A 23,701-nucleotide genomic window follows, 5' to 3' on the forward strand; every position below is an offset into this window, starting at 1 on the left:
GTCCGCAAGCATTTCAGCGAGTGCATGCGCATCGGTGCAGCGATGCAGATGGTCATTCCTTGCGCGTGTAAGGAATACCGCCCGCAAAGAGTCCGAGATATGTGAAAAATATCAGCTGACGCGTTTTATATGCACGAAGCCGGCGGTCGAGCCGATTAATTCTCGTACTCCCCGCTTTTCGATTACCGGATGTGACGGCCCTCGACGAATTCCAATATCACCCAACGACTCCGGATCGGTTATTCGGAGGTGGCAAAAATCACTCACAGCGATATTCACCCTCTGACCTCGGACTCCAAAAATGCACAGTATACAATAACTTCACAGACTTTGATATTCGACCCATGATCTGGATCACCTGAAATCCCGATTAAGATTAGAAAAAAATACATGCGAGGCACGGTTTTCGTTGCTTTAGGGTACGTCTCACCTGTCTGCGAAGGCTGTAAAGTCAGTCGAATTTGAGTAGTTTCGTAAGCATGACTAGGCCGCGATACGTTGATCAAAAATCTTCCAAAAACCCGCGAGCAATGTTCTAAGCGATTTTCAATGTCACCGATTTCGGGTCGATGACATCCCGAGTGAGTTCAAGATCGATTCACGATCAGTTGCAGCATTGGAAATGGTTTCGTAATTTTTTCGCCAACGGTGCCGGTTAACGATCACCACAACCAGCTACAAACGGTGACAGACCGGAAAAACCCACCGAGCTGTGTCATTGCTACCGAAATGATGTGTCCCGTTGACCAGTAACACGGTATAGCGGTAATTGATCAACGATCCAAAGGGTAGAGAGAAAAGAGAAGAAGGTTGACTCGAAGCCGCGTCCGTTCGCTAAATGCAATGGAGAAGCGAGCAGGAGGTGTTCATATCACACACGCACACACGTATATATATATATATATATATATCCTCGTGCGAAAGATCGTAACCTCTAGTCTCCGGAGAACCGCACCACCGTTCACCAGTCAGTCTCTAGACTTGGAACTCGGCTCGCCTGAAGTGTAATCAGGGTCATTCGAAGCCGGCGACTCGTCGTTCTTCTTCGATGCGGTGAAATCGTTCGCCCCGCAAGTTCGATTGGGTTTGAAAATCGTTGGATCGACAGGATCTGACGAGAGGGTTGAGCTTCGACGAGTTCCGTTGGTTTTCTCTCGCTTATCATCCTCCGAGGATCAGTCGCCTCCGCGGTAGCTCCGGACCACGCGGAGAGAAAGAGAGCCGGTGATAGCCAGGGAAAGAGAGCGAGGGAAGTAACTTGCCAAGGTGGATCAACCGTGGGGCAGACGTAGATTGTGGAGCTGGTAGAAGCCGCCGAGAACCGCGGCGCCGTGGGCCTTCGCAGCTGTGACCCGCTGTCAGTTGTCCGAGCCCTGTGCTACGGTTAGGACCGCTCACAACCAATCACCACTTCCACTGTCACCATCGGCCACTCGAAGATCATCCAGAGCTGGCCTACTCCGGTCCCTGCTCCGATTTGTGTCGTCCTCAAAGTGCGTTTCGGTTAACGATAGATCGGGGACATCGGCAGTCGATGAGTTGAACGAGACTGGAGAAAGAGGAAGAAGAAAATTGGGGAAGGGGTCAGGTTGCCGTCTTCTCCCCACCAGAAGCGTTTTTCGACATGAAGTTTTACATTCTTGGCGGTGGCTCCGTGAAAAACGCGTTTTAGTCGAGAGACGAGGATCCTTTGAGAGGCTGCTAATTTTACTTTCTTTCTTTCTTTCTTTTATCCTTTTTTTTTTTTTAACCTCTCATCGAAGGGTACTGCCTGCGACGTGCGTTGTTTTTTGTTCAGTGATTGTACGCGCCAAAGTGATTATTCGATCGATTGTGCGGCATCGTTCACACGCGCGGAAAAGCGGACGGTCGCAGAATGATCTGAAGGATCTGAGAGGAGGCGGTGATTAGTGCGAAGTTGCGGAGAAATGGCAGGAAGAAGAGTGTCCTTCGGTCAACATCCTTCGGGGGCTATCGCTACGGCTCTTGTCCTTCTGGTGAGTTCGAATTCAATCAGATTTGCCAACCAGTTCTAAGCCTCAGCTCCTAAGTCGCTAAATGGCAAGGTACCGTTCAACCAGTTGAACTGAAAAAAGAGCACATGATTGTTTTTTTTTTTCTGTTTTTTCTTTCATACACCACGTGTCAAAATCCAGCGTTACGAATAAATTACACACACAGCAGTGACCAGTCACGAAGCAGGTTGTTGACAAGCCGTGTGCGCACTGCCTGGTCACACTTCATTGAAACTGTTCTCTAAAAGTGCGAGGTGATAGTTATCGAACTGGTTGTTGGCACTCGCCTGTCCCTGTTTCGTAAAATTGAAATAAAAAAGAATAATGTAGAAAAAAATATGAAAAGCTTGTATTTGCTTGAAGAAAAAGTATCCTTCAGAAATTTTTAAATCCTGAACTTTTCCCGTCAGATCCTCGAAGACTGTGTTATTCAAAACCGTTGAAAACTGGATTTTAATCATCCAGAAGCTGACCGTTTTAAAGGTGAGAAGAATATTTAAAACACGAGGCGCAGGGAGGAATATGCAAACCTATCCGTAACATCCGCTCTGCGGATTGTTTGCGTTATAAGGTGGCTTGAGTCGAGGACAAAACGAGCCGTGTTGCGTCCTTTGGCCGGCAGTCACTACTGGCGTATATCTATGAACACTGTGTACATAGAAGTAGGAGCGACCGACTGCACTTAATCCTCAGACGAATGCAACTCTCTTAAGCAAGTCGCAATCGTTATCTGACAAACCGATCGAGTCGTTCTCCGTTGGTCTCGATGTCTGGTACGATTGCGTTTTCAAAATTAAGGTCTTCTAAGGATACCTAAAAGCAAAAAAACGTTACGGACTGTCTGAATTGATTTTGGCAAATTGACTGTCGTAGCTTCTAAATTTGGAAGTTGACCGTGATTCTCTTTCTCTTGGGTAAAAAGTCTCGTATCGTGTTGTGTATTCAGAATGAATCTGATTCAATTTATATTCGACAGAATTAGTCTTAAAGATTTTAACAGAATTCAATCATCTGAATTATTTCTATCTTGGAATATACTATTTTTTTCGACAAGTTGAAAAATCGGAGTATTTAAAGAATAGATCAAAGCTTCTCTATGTGACTTTAACGATTCGCTGACGACTGTTATGAAAAAGTGAAACAATTTTTAGCAAGCCTGAACGTCGGTAAATTGCGTTCTTCCGGAAGATTATAAAAAAAAATTGAAAAATAAAACGCCACTATTAATCGGTGAAGAAATCCACAGGGAAAAAATATTTTAAATCGAATAACCGTGTCATTCGATTCGCTCGCATAAATTCCAGAGAAAACGGAATGCACCTTAAGGTACGGATACATATGGAGTTGAAAGAAGAAAGATTTGTGGAATTTAACGATCGCGTTGATCTTGGCCGTCGTGGAATATAAGTACACGTCGGCGCTCATTAAACGATAATTACTCGCCGGCACGAAGAGGCTCGCGAACACCGATGAGGAATCCATTTTTAGACACAACCGAGGGAGCTTAATTATATAGGAAAGCAGGTATAGATTACAAGATCGGCCGGTGCCGCCTCGTTGAATTGATAATCACCAGCTTTAACGACAATGAAGTTGTTAATAATTAACTTACACGAATGTTAAACGGCTGGAATGAAGTTTCGTCGGGTTGAAAATTTACCGTGAAATTATCCACACGTACATCTCCGTAAATGAAATCACAATAGCATCCCTCGTCAAACGTAAGAATGCCACGCGATTCTTAGACATCACTTATCGCCCCGCGATCAAAATTCAATCAACGAATCGTCCCTCGTAAATTAAACACACCGTACAGCCGCCCGAGGCGAATAACGCGCGTGAAAGATGTAGAAAAATCAGGAAGCTGCGAGGCTACGTCAGACGTCGAATACGAGCGCGTTAATTAAGAGATTGCAAAGATATACCGGTCTTCGCGGCCTTGCACCCTACGCTTCCTAATTTGAACACACAGAACCCATAAGAATCTCCGCTGCCCGAGTTTCCCCGCTCGATCACTCCGGATTAAGACGCCTCGAGAGATCTTTGATCCGCAAAAAATAGAGAGAGACCGAGAGTCTCGAGTAAAACCTGCTTCGCCTACTCGTCTCGTGTTTTGGCGTCAACCGCTCGCGAATCCCGGCTGCAGATCGCGTAACGTGTAATTGGTGATTAGGATCGACGGCTGCGATCGCGATCTACGGTAATTTCGACGCATCAACCGAGGTGGTGCATCCGATAGCGAGAAACGCGGTGAAGCAATCATTGAGCGTGCAATTTTTATCTTACAAATACCGTAAGCCGCCTTACTTTGGCTTCTAATTCCCCGCGATAGACGACCTTCGCCAAATCGCCCCAGGGTACGTTCACCCGCGCAATATACGACACGTATCCATACCAGAGATTGCCCGTGCAATAACCGCCAAACACCTGACAGCCCAATGCAGCAAATCAGCCTAATCGACACAAGGTAGAGATAATGATAAACTTTCTCTCTCTCTCTCTCTCTTCACGCAGTACTGCAGCTCCAATTTAATCGCCCCACCATCGATTTCGTGGATTCGTTGAAACTGCGAGATTTTTATTTTTATTTGTCTTTGTTTATACCGGTAACAGGATGTACCGATTAATTTGACGAGCAAAGAAAATGAGAAGCTGCGTCAAGGTTAAGGGCTTAGGAATGTCCTTGCAGTTAACCGATCGTGAAAAGATTGTCAAAATTATTGTTCCATCGAACGAGTTGAGTAAAGTTTGGAAAATGTTTTCAAAGGATTTTGAAAGATGTCAATTAGAGAATAATATCATTCACTGCAATTGGCTTTCTCTTCAAGAATAAAACCAATTAAAATCGTGATTTTGCGTTTCTCGCAATCGTCAATCGCGGGATTACCGATATTAAACAAACCTACCTCAACTTGATTCCACATCGCAGTTGACGGCATAATAAACCGGTAAATAAACGATGTCCAACCTGACCAAGGAGGAAATCAAAGCCGCGCGTAAATCTCTCAGTCATTGGACAGTGAGCCCCGTAAGGAACCGAGATTCCGAGTCCGCGACCACACCTAATAAACGAGAAGCGACACGAGGATCAGTCGCGTGGGTGGCTCGGTAATTTTCATTTATTTCCAGGATGACGCCCGCATCCTTTTCGGTCCAGGCCGCGGATCTGATGGCTTGTTACCGATGTCGGTGCACCATTTGCGTTTAGTTATTGCCCGTTCCGAAGCGATTACGAGTACAGGCGCTAAGCTGCGATCGCGTTTAACCGATAGCGTGGGCCTGGCTCGACTCGAATGGCCTCGATTCTCCGTCCCGTCCAACGACACTTTATACCAACCTCGGCTATCAAACACGTAGAAATGTAATGTCACACCGAGCCGCTTGGCGGAAATTACGATGGTTGAAATCTCACCGTGACCCGGGGGAAGAGCCTTATAACCTTTTCTCGAACGTAGTCCCGATACAGCGCGCAACTTCACTCACTTTTCACGCTCCGTAATACGACTGACGAATTTTTGTACGTAATAATCTTAAGGGTTTTGTATCATTTGTTTTTTCAAGTTTTTGTACCAAACCACGAACATATAACATCGATTACCGCTCTGGGGTTTACTTGATGATTCTCGAATTATTATGTAAATAGTTTTGGTTTAATAAACTAAATAAATAAATTTATATACGTGCTGGGATGGTTGGTTTATTCACCAATGTCACTTGTTGGTTTGAACGGGAATTCACGAGATGTAAAAACGGCTGTTAGAGCTTCTTCTGTGAAATCCTTCGTATTATACGATTAAAACTGACGCAAATCGATTTTTAAGCGACGAATGGATTTCCTCTGAACTCCACTCAGAGGCCGAAATGTATGAATCATAAAGCTATGCGATCGAGATACGGTTCCGACTAGAATATACAACTGCTTTTACTTTCACTGTCTCGAACCATGAGCGATATACACGTTGCATCAAAGGTGGCTGCAGATCAGCTGTTGCAATTCAAGAATGCCATTGTTGAGAGATTCCAGGTCACGAGATTTTCACGCCGAAAAATATACAGCTATATATGTACAGCCTTGTGAAATTCTCCGCTTGCTTCTGATAGAACTACGAATTTAAGAACGCGATTCCGCTACGCGGGGCAGTGTGAATAAAGAAAAAGAGAAAGAGAGAGAGAGAGAGAGAGAGAGAGAGAGAGAGAGAGAGAGAGAGAGAGAGAGAGAGAGAGAGAGGATGATGAATGCGGTGCGACGAAAAGACAGGTAGTTTCTACACGCAGCAAATAAATCAGTCGGAACCACGATGCGCCGTAAGTTCGTCTCGCTTAAGTCCCGCCTGTAAATCATTCCTGCTTTGGAATATACTAGGAGAAGGTAAGATAAGGAGGAAAAATAAGAGGAAAAAAGATATTCGCGACAGAGATGCGCGCGAGATGTTCCGCGGCTAACAACAATGAGCGAGCCTTAGACCGCAAGCATGTCTCAACAAATAAGGGACTCGAGTGGATGCGCCGGGCAAATAAAGCTCAGCGTCGTGTCGAGCTTGCGAAAAAACAACGCGAATACGAGCTCCGATGCTATCCGTCATTCTAACACCTCGACAACCAACAAGATCGGCGCTGCTATTTTCGTCGAGCGGAACGTCAGGCTCTTAGTCAGGATTAGCGAAAATCGACATAGAATGGTGAAAATTTGTCTTGAACGCCTATTTGCGACAAAAGTTCTTGACATTTCTTAAAGGAGTTTTAGGGGGATAGCTACAATCTAATCAGAATTAAAGTTCTGCATTCTTAATAGAATAGAGATGGAATAATGCGTTACTCACCTGCAGGAGTAGATTATTCGATTTTGAGATAATATTCGGAGCTTCGTATTCGATTTCAACTCGTAGACGAGCTTTTTAAAATTTCTCAGGTTTGAAAACCGCTCGACTTATCTCACTATTTGCATAAATCGATGAAAGTGATTTTTTTTTCCAATTTTTGATCCGAGTTGAGAATTTTTATCTTTTATTTTTTATCTATCTCTCTCTCTCTCTCTCTCTCCGAGTAACCTGACGCAAGAGCCTCGAGCGCGTTTAAACGTCGACATCATCATCCGCAGCCGTGTAGAATAATTCCGGGTGTCAACAATGTCTTGCCATATACGAATAAATAATTGACGAGTAAATATCGTCGATCAGTAACGTTTTGTACGGCATACCTGCGGAGAGTACGAAACGTTTCGAAGGACGCGCGGAAGTGTCTGATGTATAATAATGGGCGGTGTGATTTTATTGACATTTAAATATAATTATCGCGGCCAACTGGAGTTGATCGCGGCTGAACCGAAATCGTAGAAATTTGTCAAATACGGAGAATAATTAACCGTCGGGAGAAAAAGGATGAAAAAACATCGCGTTGTCTTCTCCGCGCGTATTTTTACACGCAATTATTATCGGATTAATTGACTAGGAAACGAGACAGACAAGTTGAAAAATTGTCCCATTAGAAGTCCTGTAAAGGTTGCGACCGAAGCAAGCCGAGCAGATGCGCATTTGCAGGCGCGGGATTGAAATTCGGAATTTGAAAAGTTCCTTCTTTGGATTTTCGACATTTTTACGTTCGGCATCTTGGTCATTTTAATACTCGGTTTTTTTGATTTTTCACACCCACTCGTTGGGTAAATTACGTTGCGTAAGTATATGAACCTTATTTTTCGGCATTTTACTCAATCGTAACTTGAATTTTCGGAATCTTGTACTTCGGAACTTGGACCATTCGAAACTTTCTTGTTTCGTGAAAGTTTGATTTTCGTACTTCAAGTTTCGCCATCAAATAATTCGGAATTTTTCTAATTTGTGCCCCGACTTGCAGTGGAAGGACGAAAAAAAATTCCACGCTTTATGTAATTGCACGCACAGCGGGCGTAGGTATCGCGTTTAACGCACCGCCGCTGACTCATTAAAGTCGTATTAGGCGGCCGGTCTACGATTAATGCACTCGTCATTATATCTTCCGTTAGCCGATTCCATCCAAGAGAGCGTAAAAGTCTCGCGTGGCCGACTGCAGAGGCCGAGGGACCGCGTATTATATTCACTTCCCTGGATGATCGATGATCGCGGTGGAACTCGGACATAAACCATACCGAGAATCGCTGTCGTCGTAGAATAAATCTCCTCGTACGAGGTATATCTTTGAGAAATTTGCGGAAGAATTGAATTCCTGCTCGCAGTTTCTCTGCCAATGGATCGACCGTTCAAATTTATTTTTAGCCGCCATACAGCCGGCTTGTTTCAATCGCGTCATCTCTAAACCGCAGGGAAACAACCGACTCGCCATTTCTGATCGGTGTTGGTAACCTGTTTAGGATATACGCACGAATAATCGGACGATCTAGACGGAACTGTGGATCTTGTTTTAAACGCCGGGGAATTCAGTCCGGGGAACTCCCAATAACGTATTTCAGGATCTATACGACGGAAATTTCTGAATCAGCATAGATCTCAAGAATTTTCAAACTAATTCATTTTCTCTAACTTTACATTCTCTAATTATGTTCATCATGTTTCAACTTATTTCATAGGGGTGAATTTCGTTGCTCATTCATTTCATTATGCTTCCGAATATTGAAAAAATGATGTCAACGATAGAAATTAGAAAAAAACAAAAAAAACCCTACAAATGAGATTCTCTGCATTCCTTTTGCACGTTTAAAAATCCGGGTGCATTTTCGAATTCGCGTGTAAGTTCATAAATTTTGAACATTGTAGTTTTAAACTGTACAGAATCAAAAACCTGCTGCTTGCAGCGAAATGAATTCTTCAAGTTTGTAAATTGCACGAAATTAACCTCAATTTCAGGAACAGGATAAATACCGACAGTCGAGGCTGACTGAGATTAACTGAGAATTTCCCGCTATAATTTTCAATCCCAACTTTAAAGCGACGCCTCTTACGACGTTTGATATGCGACCGCGAATTTTCGCTCGCTAGATTCGTTGACTTGAGATGCAAAACGAGTGCAAGCATTGAATCGCCGTTATCAAGGGTCGTTTCGGCCACCCGTAGAACAGAGTAGATAAAATCGAGGCTAACATCCGGTCCGGGGAACGAGTCACTTCCCGTTTTGCGACGGGGCGTCCCACTTGACGCGTCCGATTTCCCGTCATTGAGCAATTAACTCGTCACTGAAATAAATTGAGCCGTTCATCCGAGCGTGTCGAGTGGCTGTAGTACAATAACATTGTGAACTCGTCGGTGAAAGATGATCGGTGGGATTATCGCCTCCGAGAATCGAGCCGACTTGAGGTCGCCCGATCGGTTTCGAACGGCGCCTTTTGCCGACCGGGTGATCGTCGAAAAAAATACGGCTAACAATTTTGCCCGACTGGAAAAGAGAGAGACTGCCGTAGAAACTTGACGCCGGATCGTAAAGCATCGGATCAGACCAATTCATTCGAGGATTTTACCAAAGCACCTTGTGCGAGTCTCCGAATCCGGCTTGATAAGCTCACGCCTGTCAGCGCTTGCGGGCTTTATTTCTGGGGATTTATCATGCACGACGGTCATTGGGCGGGATGTTTAAGCGCCTCTTTTCAGACGTTATTTCACGATCGCACAACGATGCACCCTCAGAAAAGCTAATGACTCGTAATAAATCAGCGCGTTCCTTAACTAGTATTATAAGATGTGGGGAAAGAAAAAAAGAAAAAAAAGGAAAAAGGAGCGAAATCGTCCTCTGCGTGGATGACAACGGCCACGGATCGGAGCTTAATGTAGTGGCGATTCTGAGCGTAGCCGTGGCGGTGATAAAACCGTTCACCCGGGAGGTCTCAACCGGTGCACGGCGTCGTTGTGAGAACTCCGAAGCCGGACCGAGGGGATCGGTAAAAGAAAATAATACACCGCTATAAATAGGACTGAGCTTATCGCTTCTGGAGTCTATGTATAGCTAACGATGCGAACGGCTGGGAAGATGCCGGGGGAATTTCTACCGCCGGTTTTGCGAATGGCGTACGTTTCGCGCACCCCGTTAAAACATTCTCCCGTAAATACCGGTGAAGAAAATACCCTCGCGATAATCCTCGAGTGCCATGGATTCCTTGGATCAGATTGGCTCGTTGGTTAAAAAATTTTGCGAATAGCCACGATTTTATAGGAATATAAAATCGTTGGAGAAGCAAAATCGATACTAAGTCACACAGAAGTGAAAAAAGGAAACGTTGCGATCGGTTTTGAAAAATCGGTCTCATTATGCCTGCGTTGCGTACAACGTTCGGCGTGCAGAGACGATCTACTTTCGATTGTGCTTTTACGTACGATCGTTTTACCGATGTTCGTGAAAGTGATCGAACGAATGAATCGTACGCCCGAAGAACAGGCTGCAATTAAAAATCGTAACCGTAGATCCAATTCTTTTTTCGTCCTTTTGAGCATGTGAAAGTGACAGGCTGTCAGAGCTAAAATTGACATTTTGGGGTTGTATCCTGACCTGCCGATGATTACGAGGATAATTGCATTTCCTCGAAGCGGAGTTTTTTTGCGCGATCGGTAATTCGCTGGTCAGCTAAATTCGGTAGTAGCGGAGAAAAGAAGACGCAAAAAAAAAGAAAAAAAATAGAAAAAAACACCCGTTGAAATTACGCGAGGCTCCGCGGTCCTGTGCGTCATATCCGAGCTCGTAAGAGAGACGTTTAAATGGAGGCCGGATCAGGGTGTAAGAGCCTAGGGACGACCCGTGGCGTCCTTGCGAGGCCTTCTGAATATATGACGCAAGTCTCGGAGAGCTCGACCCGACCGGTCGTAAAGCTTTTCGTCGGAGTTCCAGGAGTCATCGCCTAGGCTCCGTTCTCCGCGGATTCTCGTACGAGATCGGCAAGGTCGAGGTGACTAAAAACCGTGAAATACGTACCAGGGGGACGGTGAATCGTCCTTTATGCCGAGTGCATCCTGGCCGAGTCAGGACGGAGCTTACGAGCCTTGACCGTGGTGTTTATGGCTCTCGGATCCGCGTGGTTACGTCGCGTACGCCGCGTTGCGGGACGCGATTTCCCCGGCCGAAGGTCGCGACGGTCCCCGTTTTTCACTCCGAAGACTCGCTGAGCCGAGCCGAGCACTTACGGAAGGTTTATCGGTCTCGCCCTACGGCTTAATTGCCTCGGCTTGCCGCAGCTTCAACAGTCGTGAGGATACCTCAATTTGACACAAGTCCCATTCCCCGGGGTTGGATCGCTGTTTTTTCTTCTCGATCGATGTCGCCTCGACGATACGCCGGGAACTTTTTTTTTAACCTCGCCTTCACCCTGCGTTGCAGATACTTCAGACCGGACCCTTCGAGCGCCTCGCGCAGCTAATCGGCAACAGGTTCAACCTTTCCCATAAAAATGATATCTTCGAGCGATTAGAACCTGAAACTCCTCGATGGATATCAGACGTGCGGCAGTCTCTAATGGCGCGATCCCTTCGAGATAAGTCTGACCATTGAACGGAAATTTATGATGCTATCGATTTGGGAACCCGCTGCCTCGGCTCTTTACGATTTTTCCTCTCGTTTCCCTCGTCGAAGAGGATCTCTGACGTCTCGAGCCTCGGAGAATCGCCGATTGCGAGTTATTCGAGCGCTCAGCGAGTTCGCCCGAGGCCCGATTACACGTCGGGACCGAAGTCGTCGAATGAAGAAACCATCGAGCCGGTTACTCGGCAGCTGGCAACCAACCGACGGCATTGAACGACCTTCACGCATCGGGTCCCTGCACTGTGGTACCAGGAAGAGCGAGCAGAGCGCAGGCGGATTTCGCCCGCAACGACGATCCCGAGAGTAGTTGGAGTCGGGTTTTTATCCCGCGGGACATCTCCGACTCACGCGGAAAAATTGTGGAAAAATTGTCGGACCGATATTCTCGGCTTTTGTCCGGCAGCTTCAGGTTCCGAGAACCAAGTTGCGTGACTCTCGTTGCTCGGGTAAAACGTACGTGCCGGATACCCTCCTCGTTCAACGTCGCGACGCAATCGAGAGGCGACGATCTGTTAATTAGCGAGTACCTGTGCGATTTTTCAGAAATTTCCTTCTTCAGATACCACAGATCGCCTCTGAGTAATGGGTTTCGCTTCCGAGTCGCTTTACACCGCGATTCATCTCCACGCTTATGCCTCGTCGAAGGCCAATTTTTTTACCCCAATCATTAATGAAAAGAAACGAGCGCGACGTATTCTATTATATTTTATACTAAAATTGGTGCCTGATTGCACTACGTTACGAGTCAAAAAAAAATAAATAAAAAATCAAGTACCATCTTCCAAATTTCCTATCTACTTATTTATTTCTACTTTTCGCTTAATAAGAATATATACCTATTTTTTTCTAGAACGTACTATTTTTTATAACAGGACCCGGGGATTGATCGCATCTCATGCAATTACCTATAATTCGGACTAACCGTGATTTCACCTATCCGTGGATTATATTTGTAGGCGTAAAATGAGGATCGTTACAAAAGTTATTGGCGAGTACCTCAAAAACAAGAACTGACATCGGATACCACTCTAAGTGTAGCAATTATCTTGCGTCAAGTTCCGCAGAAGCTCACGCAAGAAAGTATGAAGCTTGCTTAATAAATTACAAGGCCTCGTCGATACTTTAACTACCCACGTTTATACGCGAACCGCGTACTTTTATTCACGACATGCAGACGCGCAAAAACCGCCGTCACTCGATCCGGGGCGACTTTTACATTCTTTCGCGTCCCTCAGCCTTCGGCGATCATCAGACGTGAGAAAAAAAGAACCGTACGCCTTTCGTCTACATATTTTGAATATCTGAAAATGTGAATTCGCCGTAATTTAACAATTATTCTGTCACCGACATCGAATCATCGCAATAATTGAAGAAGAATAATACTCGACGACCGTACGGTAAATTTTTCGGGAAACATTAATTAATCAAGTTTTAATGTAATTAATCCATCATGTATTAATGAGATAAAAATCGGGAGAAATTGTCGTTAATTTCTAGAATCGTACCTTTTTCAGCGTCGAAAATTTCACTGCTCAGCAATCGTTGGGACTCGATGTTCGATGCATCCGGGTGTCGCTTTGTGGTCGTTGAAGCTGTTAGGTGAAGAGATAAGAGCTTGAACACACGGTGTTTCCACTTATATCCCACGGTACTCTGGTAGACGGTGCCGTGTTAATTATGATTTATCAACGATCCGTGAGGCGTCGCGACGCCTACCTCTTCAAATACCCGCAGCCGGCCCTCCTCTCCCTCTGGATCTTGAATCGTATCTTCCCATTTCGCGACAACAACTCAGTCCCGTATCTGATTGGAGCTATTTTCAGCCAGCGAGCAGGAAATACGCACCTTTCTGCATCGGGCGGACCGCATTTCGATTAAGACTTCGATCCGTAGGCTGCAGCGCGTGTCCTCGTCCGTCTCTCTTGGAAATTCCAAAGCATCCGTATGGCAAGTCGGGCAATTAAGGATGCAGAAATAACACAAATTATCTACTCAAATTGCGGCGCTGCAGGCGATAAAGTGTTTAAGTGCAACAGACAGGGATATCCTTGCAGGATGTGAGCAGCTTCTACCGAGCTTTAACGTTTCATTAGCTCATTTTCGATCGAGGATGACGATTTCGAAGAATAGTAAAGGACGATTTTTTCCCGCGGTTATACACAAGGCAGTTTTCAACTCTGTGTTATATTTTACAGATACAAAGCTTTCGATTTCATTCGAGTAAAAATATTTCGACGTCAAAATTTCAACGCTCTAAAAACAATTATCCGTAATATCTGAAATTCGGCATTCGTAAAATGGAAAGTTTTTTCGATATACGAATTTCTAAGGTATGCAGAAGTAAGAATCTCTCTAAGAGGATAGGAAGAAGATGCATTGTGCTCAGGTTTCGAGCAGAATGAGAAGCACCAATATCGCGCTCCGGCCTACGAATGAGCCTTTCACATAACTGAGCGTAAATGCCAAGTCGTACGGGTTTGTTCTCGACTCTGTAAGAGAGAAGAGTCCTCCGCGCCCTCGCCGGCAAGGCCATAGTCCCATTTTACTACCTGCCAACAGACAACGAATAGTTATTCGTCACCTTGTGTCGGCGGATAGGATGCGATTATTGCCCACACAAAGTCACGAAGCCTCTCGGCATTACGCCGCTGGTTTTCCCCACGTAACGAGATTCGCTCCAGAAAAGCTAGAAGCATTTTTTTATAATTCGTGCTTGCGATTGGATTCGTCTCTTCGATCATTTTCCGGCCCGAAAGATCTTCGGTCACGAAAAGCTCGGTTGCGAGTCTTCCGCTTTGCAGGACACGCACGTCCGGGCTTGCGAATATTTGGAATTTCCTCCCGCCGAGACATTTTCAAGGATTCCCAGACCGTGGCCGACGTTCGCCGTTTCAAGCTGACTGCACGACAGGCTTTCTCCCACGATCCTGAAACCTTTCGACCGAGCTGAAAGGTTGCTCAAGAGTCTCAGCGCATGCAGGCACATATAATACTCGGATCGACGCGTTGTCACCCGCTTTTCGCGAAATCCAAAAAGAAACGTCGGAATCGGATTTACGTCCCACGGAAGATGGGACTGAGTCCACCGTTCCGCGATTTTTGATCTATGATAAATAGTTCGTTGATTATCCTAGCGGGAATTCCGTCCGATCCGCTATTTATTGGCAGCAGTCACTTGATTAACCTCCCGGTGAATCGACGGCGAAACGCTTCGCGTTCGGCAAAAAGGGAATAACGGTGACCGAGCCGCTCGATCTCCTCATCGATCTTTCGACGAGCTGTAACGTACCTTCGGTAATTCGACCTTTGCACGTGCCTCCGATATAAATCCGATTCTCCTGATATTCTCGCCTCGAGAATCGCGGCTTCCGCAACGCTATTCTGGCACCCGAAGAAGCGATACGCGTTATCGGATTGCCCAATGGGCCAGAGGCCCCGGCGTGAATCGGGCCCGGTCGCACCTTCCTACGCAACGCCGAATCAACGACCGGACAACCGTTGTGAATTGTTTGTTGATCAAGGCCTCGAGAGGCACGCAACCTTCAAAGTTAGTGCTGCTTGGCTTAGGAGAAAGTTAGGTAACTATCGCGGGCAAAAAACGGTAATTGGTATGGGTCCGTGTAAATGTTTGAGCCTATTTTCAGACGCGGGCAAAGATCGTTCTCGACCCTTTCGGACATTTCTTTTTACTTATCGGTAGTCAAAATGAATTCGATACTCGGTACTGAAGCCTCGATATCGAAAAACAACGTTATCAAATCAAAATCAAACGTCTTTATAATTTCTCGGACAAGATCCATCGTCGTTTTTCAAAAACCAAAAATTCAACGTGCGACAAATTTTACCTGGAGCACTCAAACAAGGTGCAGAAATTTGCGGAATCCAGAACAAAAAAAAGACTCTTTGAAAATACGTGTGAAAAATTCCGTGAGTAAGAATTCTAAAAAACGAGACGAAGAAATTGAATGCCCGAGTCTCGTACCATGAGAAGACAATTTAAACATTATTCGCGTTGCTTCTCATATTATATCCGATGGCGCGTCCCTGCGCATTTCGCGATCGTTTGATAAGGAGGATTCGCTTTCGCTTCCTGACAAAAATCTCATCGACGTTAAGCAGAGGGCTAAGAATACTTGTACAAACAAATACGGTCGCCGGTTGAATACGTTGGCCGAAAGTGAAACTGGCCGAGTGTCCGGATACGCTGCTCGACGTTGTGGTCCTCTTGTTGCGCAGGTCGTTACCCACCAGGTCGCATATCCGAAACCCGAATAACATTGATATTGCCGTACGTACGAGACGTTGCTTTGCACCCACGCGGAAAGAAGCTGCTAAATAACGAAAGGCGCGATGCACAAACACCGAACTGCGAACGGAATCTGCTGACCTGAATTCCTCAGCTTTTACTTTCGCGGGATGGAAAATAAAGAGAAGAAAAAAAAAACAACGAAGAAGACCGAGAACAAGGACGAGGTTTCGGATGATCGGATAAAATTCTTCAACGAAATTTTTCGAATTCTCGCCCACGGTGATCCGTGCCCGTGTTTGTCACTTCAACGTGTTTTGATTTCGTTTCATAATTTTCATCTCGCTTATTAGGCGGCAGGCGCGTGGCTCGTGTGGGATTACATATTCGGAATTCAGTGTACGTCATTATTAATATGTCAGGCAGGAACAGCATGGAATTTCTCGAGAACTTCCATTCCTCCACCTTTTCTTTTCCTTTCTGTTTTTTTTTTTTTTCTTTTTTTCTCGTCGCTTGGTTTGTACTCCGATCTCGCACCTATACATGTAAGACGATTTTGCACCGAGTGGGTGCGGATTCTTTCCAAGTTATCCAACGCGCGTGTCGATGCAGTTTCTCAAGCTTATAAGTTACGTCAAAAATTCGCGCATCCCGTATTCTTATTAAAGTGCCAGACGCGTCACCTTGCTTACGTAATCGGCATCTTCTTTCTTATACATGTTATACTCGTAATACCTACTCGTAGATATAAGCGATGAAAGTTAGCTTCGGTTAATTGATGAGGGCCTGATTCAATTTTTTGGCATCGCTACCGCACCGACTCTTTCCTTTTCTTTGCTTTTCTTTTCTTTTCTACCTCTCAATGTCTCAATATCATGCACTTTCTCAAATAGAATACTATAAATGATCTGATTATTCAGACACATCAAGTTTCAGTTCACTTGTGACTGTTATTGTTGACGTCAAAGAAAATCTTGATAACTTATTATAAAAGTAATAATTTATTTTCTGAATCTGTAATTATTTTTTTTCTACACAAGAAACCGGTTTGAAATTTGAATTTGTATTTAAATTAATTCCTGAATTTTTAGCAAGAAAAATTTATCTCACGGTATGGATTGTTTCTTTTACATCTTTTTTTTCACTATTCATGATTCTTAGATAAACGGTTATAAATCACTGCATAATCGTTATATTAACTCATTAAAATTATTCTCAGTTGGATTTTGTTGCGTTATTCAATTAAAAAAAAAAAACCGATGGCGTATAGGCTGATTAGGGTGGAATTGTACATTACAATCAGACACCGGTACGTCTGCGATCTGAGTGATGAAAAATAGCTGATAATGAGTCTCGAAAAAAAAGAGAGAAAAACGTTTCAGGCATGAAAAAGTGTATCACCCGGAATTTCCTACACACGTATCGATTATTATGCACAGATATTGTTAATGTTCTGTCAATAAGATTGTGGGAGGACAGAATATTCATATAAGGTATACGCTGTCCGTATGCGCGTTGACATAAAAATTGGCACTGGTAGAAAAAGGCCGTAATTAAGTATTATAATCCAATACGACTCGCCTATTTCTTAACTGCCGCTGATTGCCGGTTTCCTATATCAAATATTTTTTTTAACGACATTCCGCATACTTACGAACAGATATACGTATAACGTACCGTGTTACATACGTGCGTATACGTACGTGCACAAATTGAAATACCTCGGGAGGTATCGACGTACTTCGCCACACCCAACGACGACCTTGCTCTCTCGATCCCTCTTTCTTTTTCTCTTCCTCCTCCCCCCATTATTGCAAATTCCATAGAACCTGATACATCGCGGGATTTCAAACTCGAATGACACGAGCATGTATCTTGTACATTGGATCGGTAACTCGGGCAGGAGCAGAGCTTGCAACCTTTGTTTCGCAAAAAGAAAAAAAAAAAAGAGGACAAAGAAATGAAACTGCTCTTCAAAAACGCTATTTTGCTAAGCTTGTTCCGTTCCTCACTAAATTTATCGAACAACATAAAGTAAAAGCTTTTGCGAAATTCTGTGATATTGGACCGTCTCACGATGAGTCGAGACAAAAAACTTCGCAAGATCCACAAACTGACGTAGAATAATTTTATCCGAAAAAAGAGTCGTTAACGACTTCGCCAGCAGAAATTGTTCGTTCTATAGACCGTAAATCACAGCGACTTTGTAAAATTTGAAATAAAATTTTTTTACGACGGTTTTATGCAGCGTCTAGTCAGGCCAAGGATGAAGGAGATAAATAGAGAAAGGATAGTCCTGCGGCCGGGATTGCAGACCAGAATTCTGCAATTCGAGTTGACGATGAGGTGTAACGGTAACCTGCGCACACATACAGCGTGTGCAACAGGAATATCTGCGAACCCGGGTGAGAGTTGGCGGGAGTATGAATAACCGCGTGGCATTTTAATACCCTTTGTAGTCCTGAAATTAACGGCAATCGGGTGGCCGCATCGCGGAGCCGGTTCTAATAAAGTCCGAGGATACAAATTGTCGGGAAGGATCGAGTCGACTGGCGTAAATCGGCGCCACCAGCTACGGGATGAATGTGGCTTAACTTCGTTGCGTCGGAGACGCGTCCGGGGCACTCCTGTCTATTGTTGATCACACCGAAGGCATGCGGTCTGACGTACCAGTTATACCCGATGTCGTATTGAAGTTCTAAAATTGGTCCGAGGCCTTAGTTCCGCTTGCCTACGCCAAACCTTGGACTCCGTTGATCGCCGACGGCTGAACTTCCTCCTCGGGTCAAGATCCAGGCTTTCTGGTCGATCGCTCGGCCCGAAAATCATTTTTTTCCGTCTTCGATGGGTGCTTGAACTGGACGAATGTTGCACCGTTGATCACTCGTGGTGTAAATTTGAACCATGGATAGTTCGGACGACGGTTTATGGTGCTGTAATCCGAGTTGCGCCGGGCGAGGCTGAAATGCTACAGGGTCGATAGTGCGGAAGGTGATCAAACTAGTTTTGATCGAAGTTGGTGTAAAGTACGAGATTCGCTAATAAAGCTAGTCGTCGTCAACTAGTGGAACGGTTTAGGTACGTAACGAATGAACAAGCAGAAATCAAGGTCGGTAAAAAACGTCGTGATCCATTAGGAAGGATGATTGAAAGAAAGAAGAGATTAGCTGCGCGTTAAGGCCAAGGCTGGTCCAGCCTCCTCGATGTTCGATTATGTGACGATCTTATCGGTAATTTAAACAGAAGCGTTTTCAGCCAGCTCTAAAGCCAAGACCTCTTGTTCTTCGTCCCGTGATGCTTCTCCTTTTTTTCTGCTCTACCATAGGAGTTGATACGCAGATTAACAAGACGCACTGCGTATTCAAGCGAGTGATCATCGCTCCGCAGATTCGACCATGATGGTTGGCACGGTAGCGCATACGTGGCGAATTGGACCATTGTTTGCAAATTGATAGTTAACTCGGGATGCGTAATTGCATTCATATCAGTTCCAGTCGCGTAGGTGTTCGCAACAATTGTCATAACTGCGCAGGGGCACAAAGTAACTTATGCACAGTGGTGTCACACTGAGCAGACGAAACGGCTTATCCCGTTGCTCAATTTTCTTTCAGAGACACATTCTGTTCTCCTACCACCCGCTGATCTGATCCTAATTCCAGCAACTCTTCTTTGAGATCTGAAGAGACACAGTTTCAGCTACATTATAACGTATTATTAAGTATACCGATGACACTATCAAAGATGACGGTTCTGAATCCACCGAAACTGGTCCGCGTGGACTACCGTCGAACAGTTTTTGTAGATTCAAACAGTACTGGCCCATAGAAGTCCCAATCACATGTTCCGTACGGTAAATATCTATACAACGACAATCCATTCCTATGTTCCAGGTTTTCCTCCAAGCGACGTTGGTTTGGAAAGAGAGTACATCAGCTCCGGGCAGACGAGACGACGTTCTGGCAGGAACGGAGTTCCTCTCAGTCTTCATAAACGGAGCGATGGCGCAGCCGCCGATAAGACGTCGAGGTTCTCGTCGAGGCGGTACAACGACGGACAACGTGGCGGCGGAATCGCAGCGTCAGGAGGCGTCGATATACAGGATATCTCGAACGTCGCGAACTTCGAGCGCAGCGCCGCCACGGCGGGAGGATGAAAACGACTCCCGGGTTTCCCCGATAAGCCAAAAGTCCGTCGAGAGTTCGGCGAGCCTCACGTCGCTGCTGGACAACCTCTCGACGGCGAGCGAGATCGGCTCGATGCTGACACCCAGGTCCGAGCCGGTCAGCCAAAAGGTGATCGGGGTCAGTGTGACCTCGACGGTCGAAGCGACCCCGTACAAGGTCAGAGTGGAGCACCACGTCGACGACGAGATGACGACCGCGAGTCGAACGGCCCCGACGACGACCCCGATCACCTTCGTAACCCCCCTCCCCGCCCTGACGGCCGCCGACGAGCTGAGCAACATCGTCTCCGAGTCCAACCGCAGCGAGTTCTCCGTCGACGAGGGCGCCCCGCGAACCAACTGGCGCCTACGACCCAGAACCACGACTCCCAGGACTCGCGGATCGCGGCCCTCCCACCGCCACCACCGCAAGGAGGCGAGCGAGTCCGTCGAGGCGACGGGGCCCGACGGTAAGGCCCCTCACCCCCAGGGCCGCAAGGCCGGCCGGCACTACCAGACGCTCCTCTTCACCCAGCACCCTTCGCGGCTCTACGCGGAGGCTGAACCGGCGCGGGTCTATTCGGAGCCTGCGCGGGTCTACTCGGAGCCGGCAAAGGTCTACAGCGAGCCGGCGAAGGTCTACGGAGAACCGGAGCGGGTCTACTCCGAGCCTTCGAAGGTCTATTCGGAGCCCGCGAAGGTATACTCCGAGCCTGCGAAGGTCTACTCCGAGCCGGCGAGGGTCTACGGGGAACCGGCGAAGGTCTACGGGTCTGACGGACGCCCCGTTAAGCCTTCCGACGAGCCGGAGGAGCAGAATTACGAGGTTGACGAGGCCGTCAGCGTCGGGAGTAACGGCAATGTCCACGGACTGCAGGCCGTCACTGAACCCTCGGGACCCCAGGAACCCGACGATGGTCACAAGGTCGGCTACGTCGTCGAGGGGAGGAATTACCGCAGGTACAGGGTCGAGGAACGCACACCCGACGGATTCATCGTAGGCGAATACGGCGTCGTCAGTCACGACGACGGATCGCTGAGAGGCGTTCGATACACCGCCGACAGCAGTATCAATCCTCAGCTCATTCATGAAACTCTTATGAAGTTTCTCGCTCTCTAGGCGATACTTGGGATTGTCGATTTTTGTTTATTTTTTTCCAAGTTTTTTATCGATCATGCTTGATAGAAAAATCTTACAATAGCAAACGAAATCAGAGATGAATGCAATATTTGGACAGTCAAATTCGCACCGTTTGCTAATCGTAAATAACAGACTAGGATTTACTTATCCCTTAGAAATCTAGCAGAAATCTAACATCGGAACTCAAAATTTGAAATTTGAATCTTCCGTTAAGCCTGATCGATCGGAATTCTTCGGGTACGTTATTTTTTGTCATGTTTGAAACTGCGAGCCCACGAACCTCGCAGATATTCAAATTCTACAAATGAAAAAAACAAAAAAAAAAAAAACGGAGAACAAAAAACTTTGTGCCGAATCTTTAGCGAGTTCTTTGCTGATCTTGCCAACTCAACTGCCTCACCCTAATTTTAAGTTTATATAATAGATTCTACACCCGTCCATTGACGTGGAATGAATCGGAGTCTTTTTGCTTCTTGTGATTTAGCGATCGAGGCGGTTCTCGTATTAGCGATTAGAATTATTTATGTGCCAGCCGCGTCTGTAATCGCTGCAAAAATTAGACAAAGGAAATGTACGAATGAAAACAAAAAAAAAAAAAAAATAATAAAAAAATACGAGGAGGTGTGAATACCGTCATTCTAGTAGGCCTTCTAGTATTTTCAACCAATACGAAATTGACTATTGATAATTGCAAGAATCTGACATTCGTATCCAAACCGCAAAACCCAAGCCTCTCGCGGTTATGAATAATTGCTCATTTTCTACGTGCGTGCGTTTTTTTTTTATCCTATTTTTTTTCCTACTCGCTCACGAGCAGTCAATATAATCGTGCATCGATGGATATAATATATACGTGTATGGGTACGTGGATAACATAAGTTGTATGGATACAGAAGATTGCTGAAAAATAGCAAACGTTAGATTAAAGAAAAATCCTGCTTCCTCGAATTTTAATCGTAAAATGATTTGCTCACGACGGAAAATCTTTTGCACATTTCATAATTTCAATTTACATGAATATAATAAGGACGTATTTAGTAACGTATTATTATTAATAAATGAATTCACCATCAGCTAACTTGAACAAGACATTGTTTTTTTTTTTTCTTTTTTACGTAGTTATTTTTAGGAATATTTTCACCGCATTTCATATATTGCCTTGAAGCGGTGTAATTATTTAATTGGTTGATTATTTATGATGAAAAAGAAAACGTACGAATATAATTAAAATAGTTTTGTGAGATGGTCAATATTGCATCGAAGTTGTGGTAATACTGCACGAAATTAAAAAATGTGCGATGCAATGTACTTTTATTGTAATTCTAATCTGATTGAAAAGAAAAAGAAAACGATAATTAATAAAGTAAAAAATCACCGAGCACTCACCCTGCAAACTGACGATCTACGAATATTGACAGTCTCTCGAAACTCGTACGGCGGTTAAGGCTTCTGTGACGAAGAAGTTTCCCCGATGGATTGATCGGCGGTAGCCAGAGCCCTGAGAATTTAAGCATGTAATTTATCCTGAAGAATAATAATCTAGGTAAACTAGATTAATTAACGACGGGCCTCGCTACTGTGGATCCGAACAAACTTGTCACGGCAGCAATTCCGCAGCCCTCCCCTCTCCCATCTAGCTCGTATACGGTTAACTAATTTAAGGATGTCACACAATATGTTATAAAAGATTCAAACAACGTACGTCGTGTAATCGAAATATCTCAATAATCGAATAATAAAGTCTCTTCGATAACATTGTAAGGATAATTATCTAGAAGCGTAGTTTAATTTGACGTAATAAATTGTAAGAGCAATACATTCTCGCATAAATCACTTGTAGTCTTATGTTATCACTATAAATTATAAGTAGTCTATTTTATCGTATATAATTACCTCATTCGTTGAGACAGTTCCTCTTGCGGTTCGGATGATGACCATGTGACCAGCGCCCTCAAAACTATAAACAAAAAAAAAATAAATAAATAAAACAAAGTACTCACTTCACTGATTTCACCACATTTTTTTCACCCTTTACATTAAATCTGCTTGTGAGATTCAAAAGAGTGAAAATCAGCAAACGAATGGAACAATTGGGGTTTTGTGTCGCATTGATCACTGCGAAAACTGAACAATGCTCATTTTTGTACCGCACATATATTATACTTAGCATGTAATTATTGTGAACGGTTTTAAGCCCCGCATATACGGTATCGTATACAGTCTCAGTATACGACGTTGTACGTGTACCAAGCTGAAACCGAGATATAGTTTTATAAGCGACACTTTTATATGCAATATATAATACGAGTAAAACGTACAGTGTAGGTAATATTTACTGTCAAATCTATACATATATGTTGTAACGATAATACGATATAGTGCTGTGCCTTGGCCATTATTCAGATGCCGTTTTACAATAAACTCATTGTCGTATAAATAAATATGAGAAATTATTACACACACCCTGCAAATATCCTCCGTTATATCCTCGCCTTTGTGACTCTGCTGATCGGAAATCAGGCCACGGTCCTTTTTCCGGTGGGAATCGCGGAGAAAAACTTTCCACGATCCGTAGGTCCGCGTAATTTGGTCAAGGGAGTCCGCTGACCAGTCGGAATATCAGTCCCACGATCAACAATCCGATTTCC

At 44.9% G+C, this 23,701-nt stretch overlaps 1 protein-coding gene across 1 annotated transcript; it reads left to right on the plus strand.

Annotated features, from left to right (window-relative positions):
* The first annotated feature begins 945 nt into the window (after window positions 1-945).
* On the plus strand, window positions 946-23,081 carry LOC124181185. Its single transcript, XM_046567504.1, has 2 exons — window positions 946-1,997; window positions 19,641-23,081. Exons 1-2 carry the CDS (start codon window positions 1,929-1,931, stop codon window positions 21,030-21,032), a joined length of 1,461 nt encoding a protein of 486 aa, XP_046423460.1. The 5' UTR covers window positions 946-1,928; the 3' UTR covers window positions 21,033-23,081.
* Window positions 23,082-23,701: the final 620 nt, after the last annotated feature.

The sequence above is a fragment of the Neodiprion fabricii genome, chromosome 1 (assembly GCF_021155785.1).
Source record: "Neodiprion fabricii isolate iyNeoFabr1 chromosome 1, iyNeoFabr1.1, whole genome shotgun sequence".
Lineage (NCBI taxonomy): Eukaryota > Metazoa > Arthropoda > Insecta > Hymenoptera > Diprionidae > Neodiprion > Neodiprion fabricii.

Excerpts from the sequence above, each read along its gene's own strand:
- LOC124181185 (XM_046567504.1), top strand. The coding sequence starts at position 1,929 with ATGGCAGGAAGAAGAGTGTCCTTCGGTCAACATCCTTCGGGGGCTATC. Across the intron at positions 1,998-19,640 it reads CTACGGCTCTTGTCCTTCTG|GTTTTCCTCCAAGCGACGTT; the intron begins GTGAGTTCGAAT and ends CCTATGTTCCAG.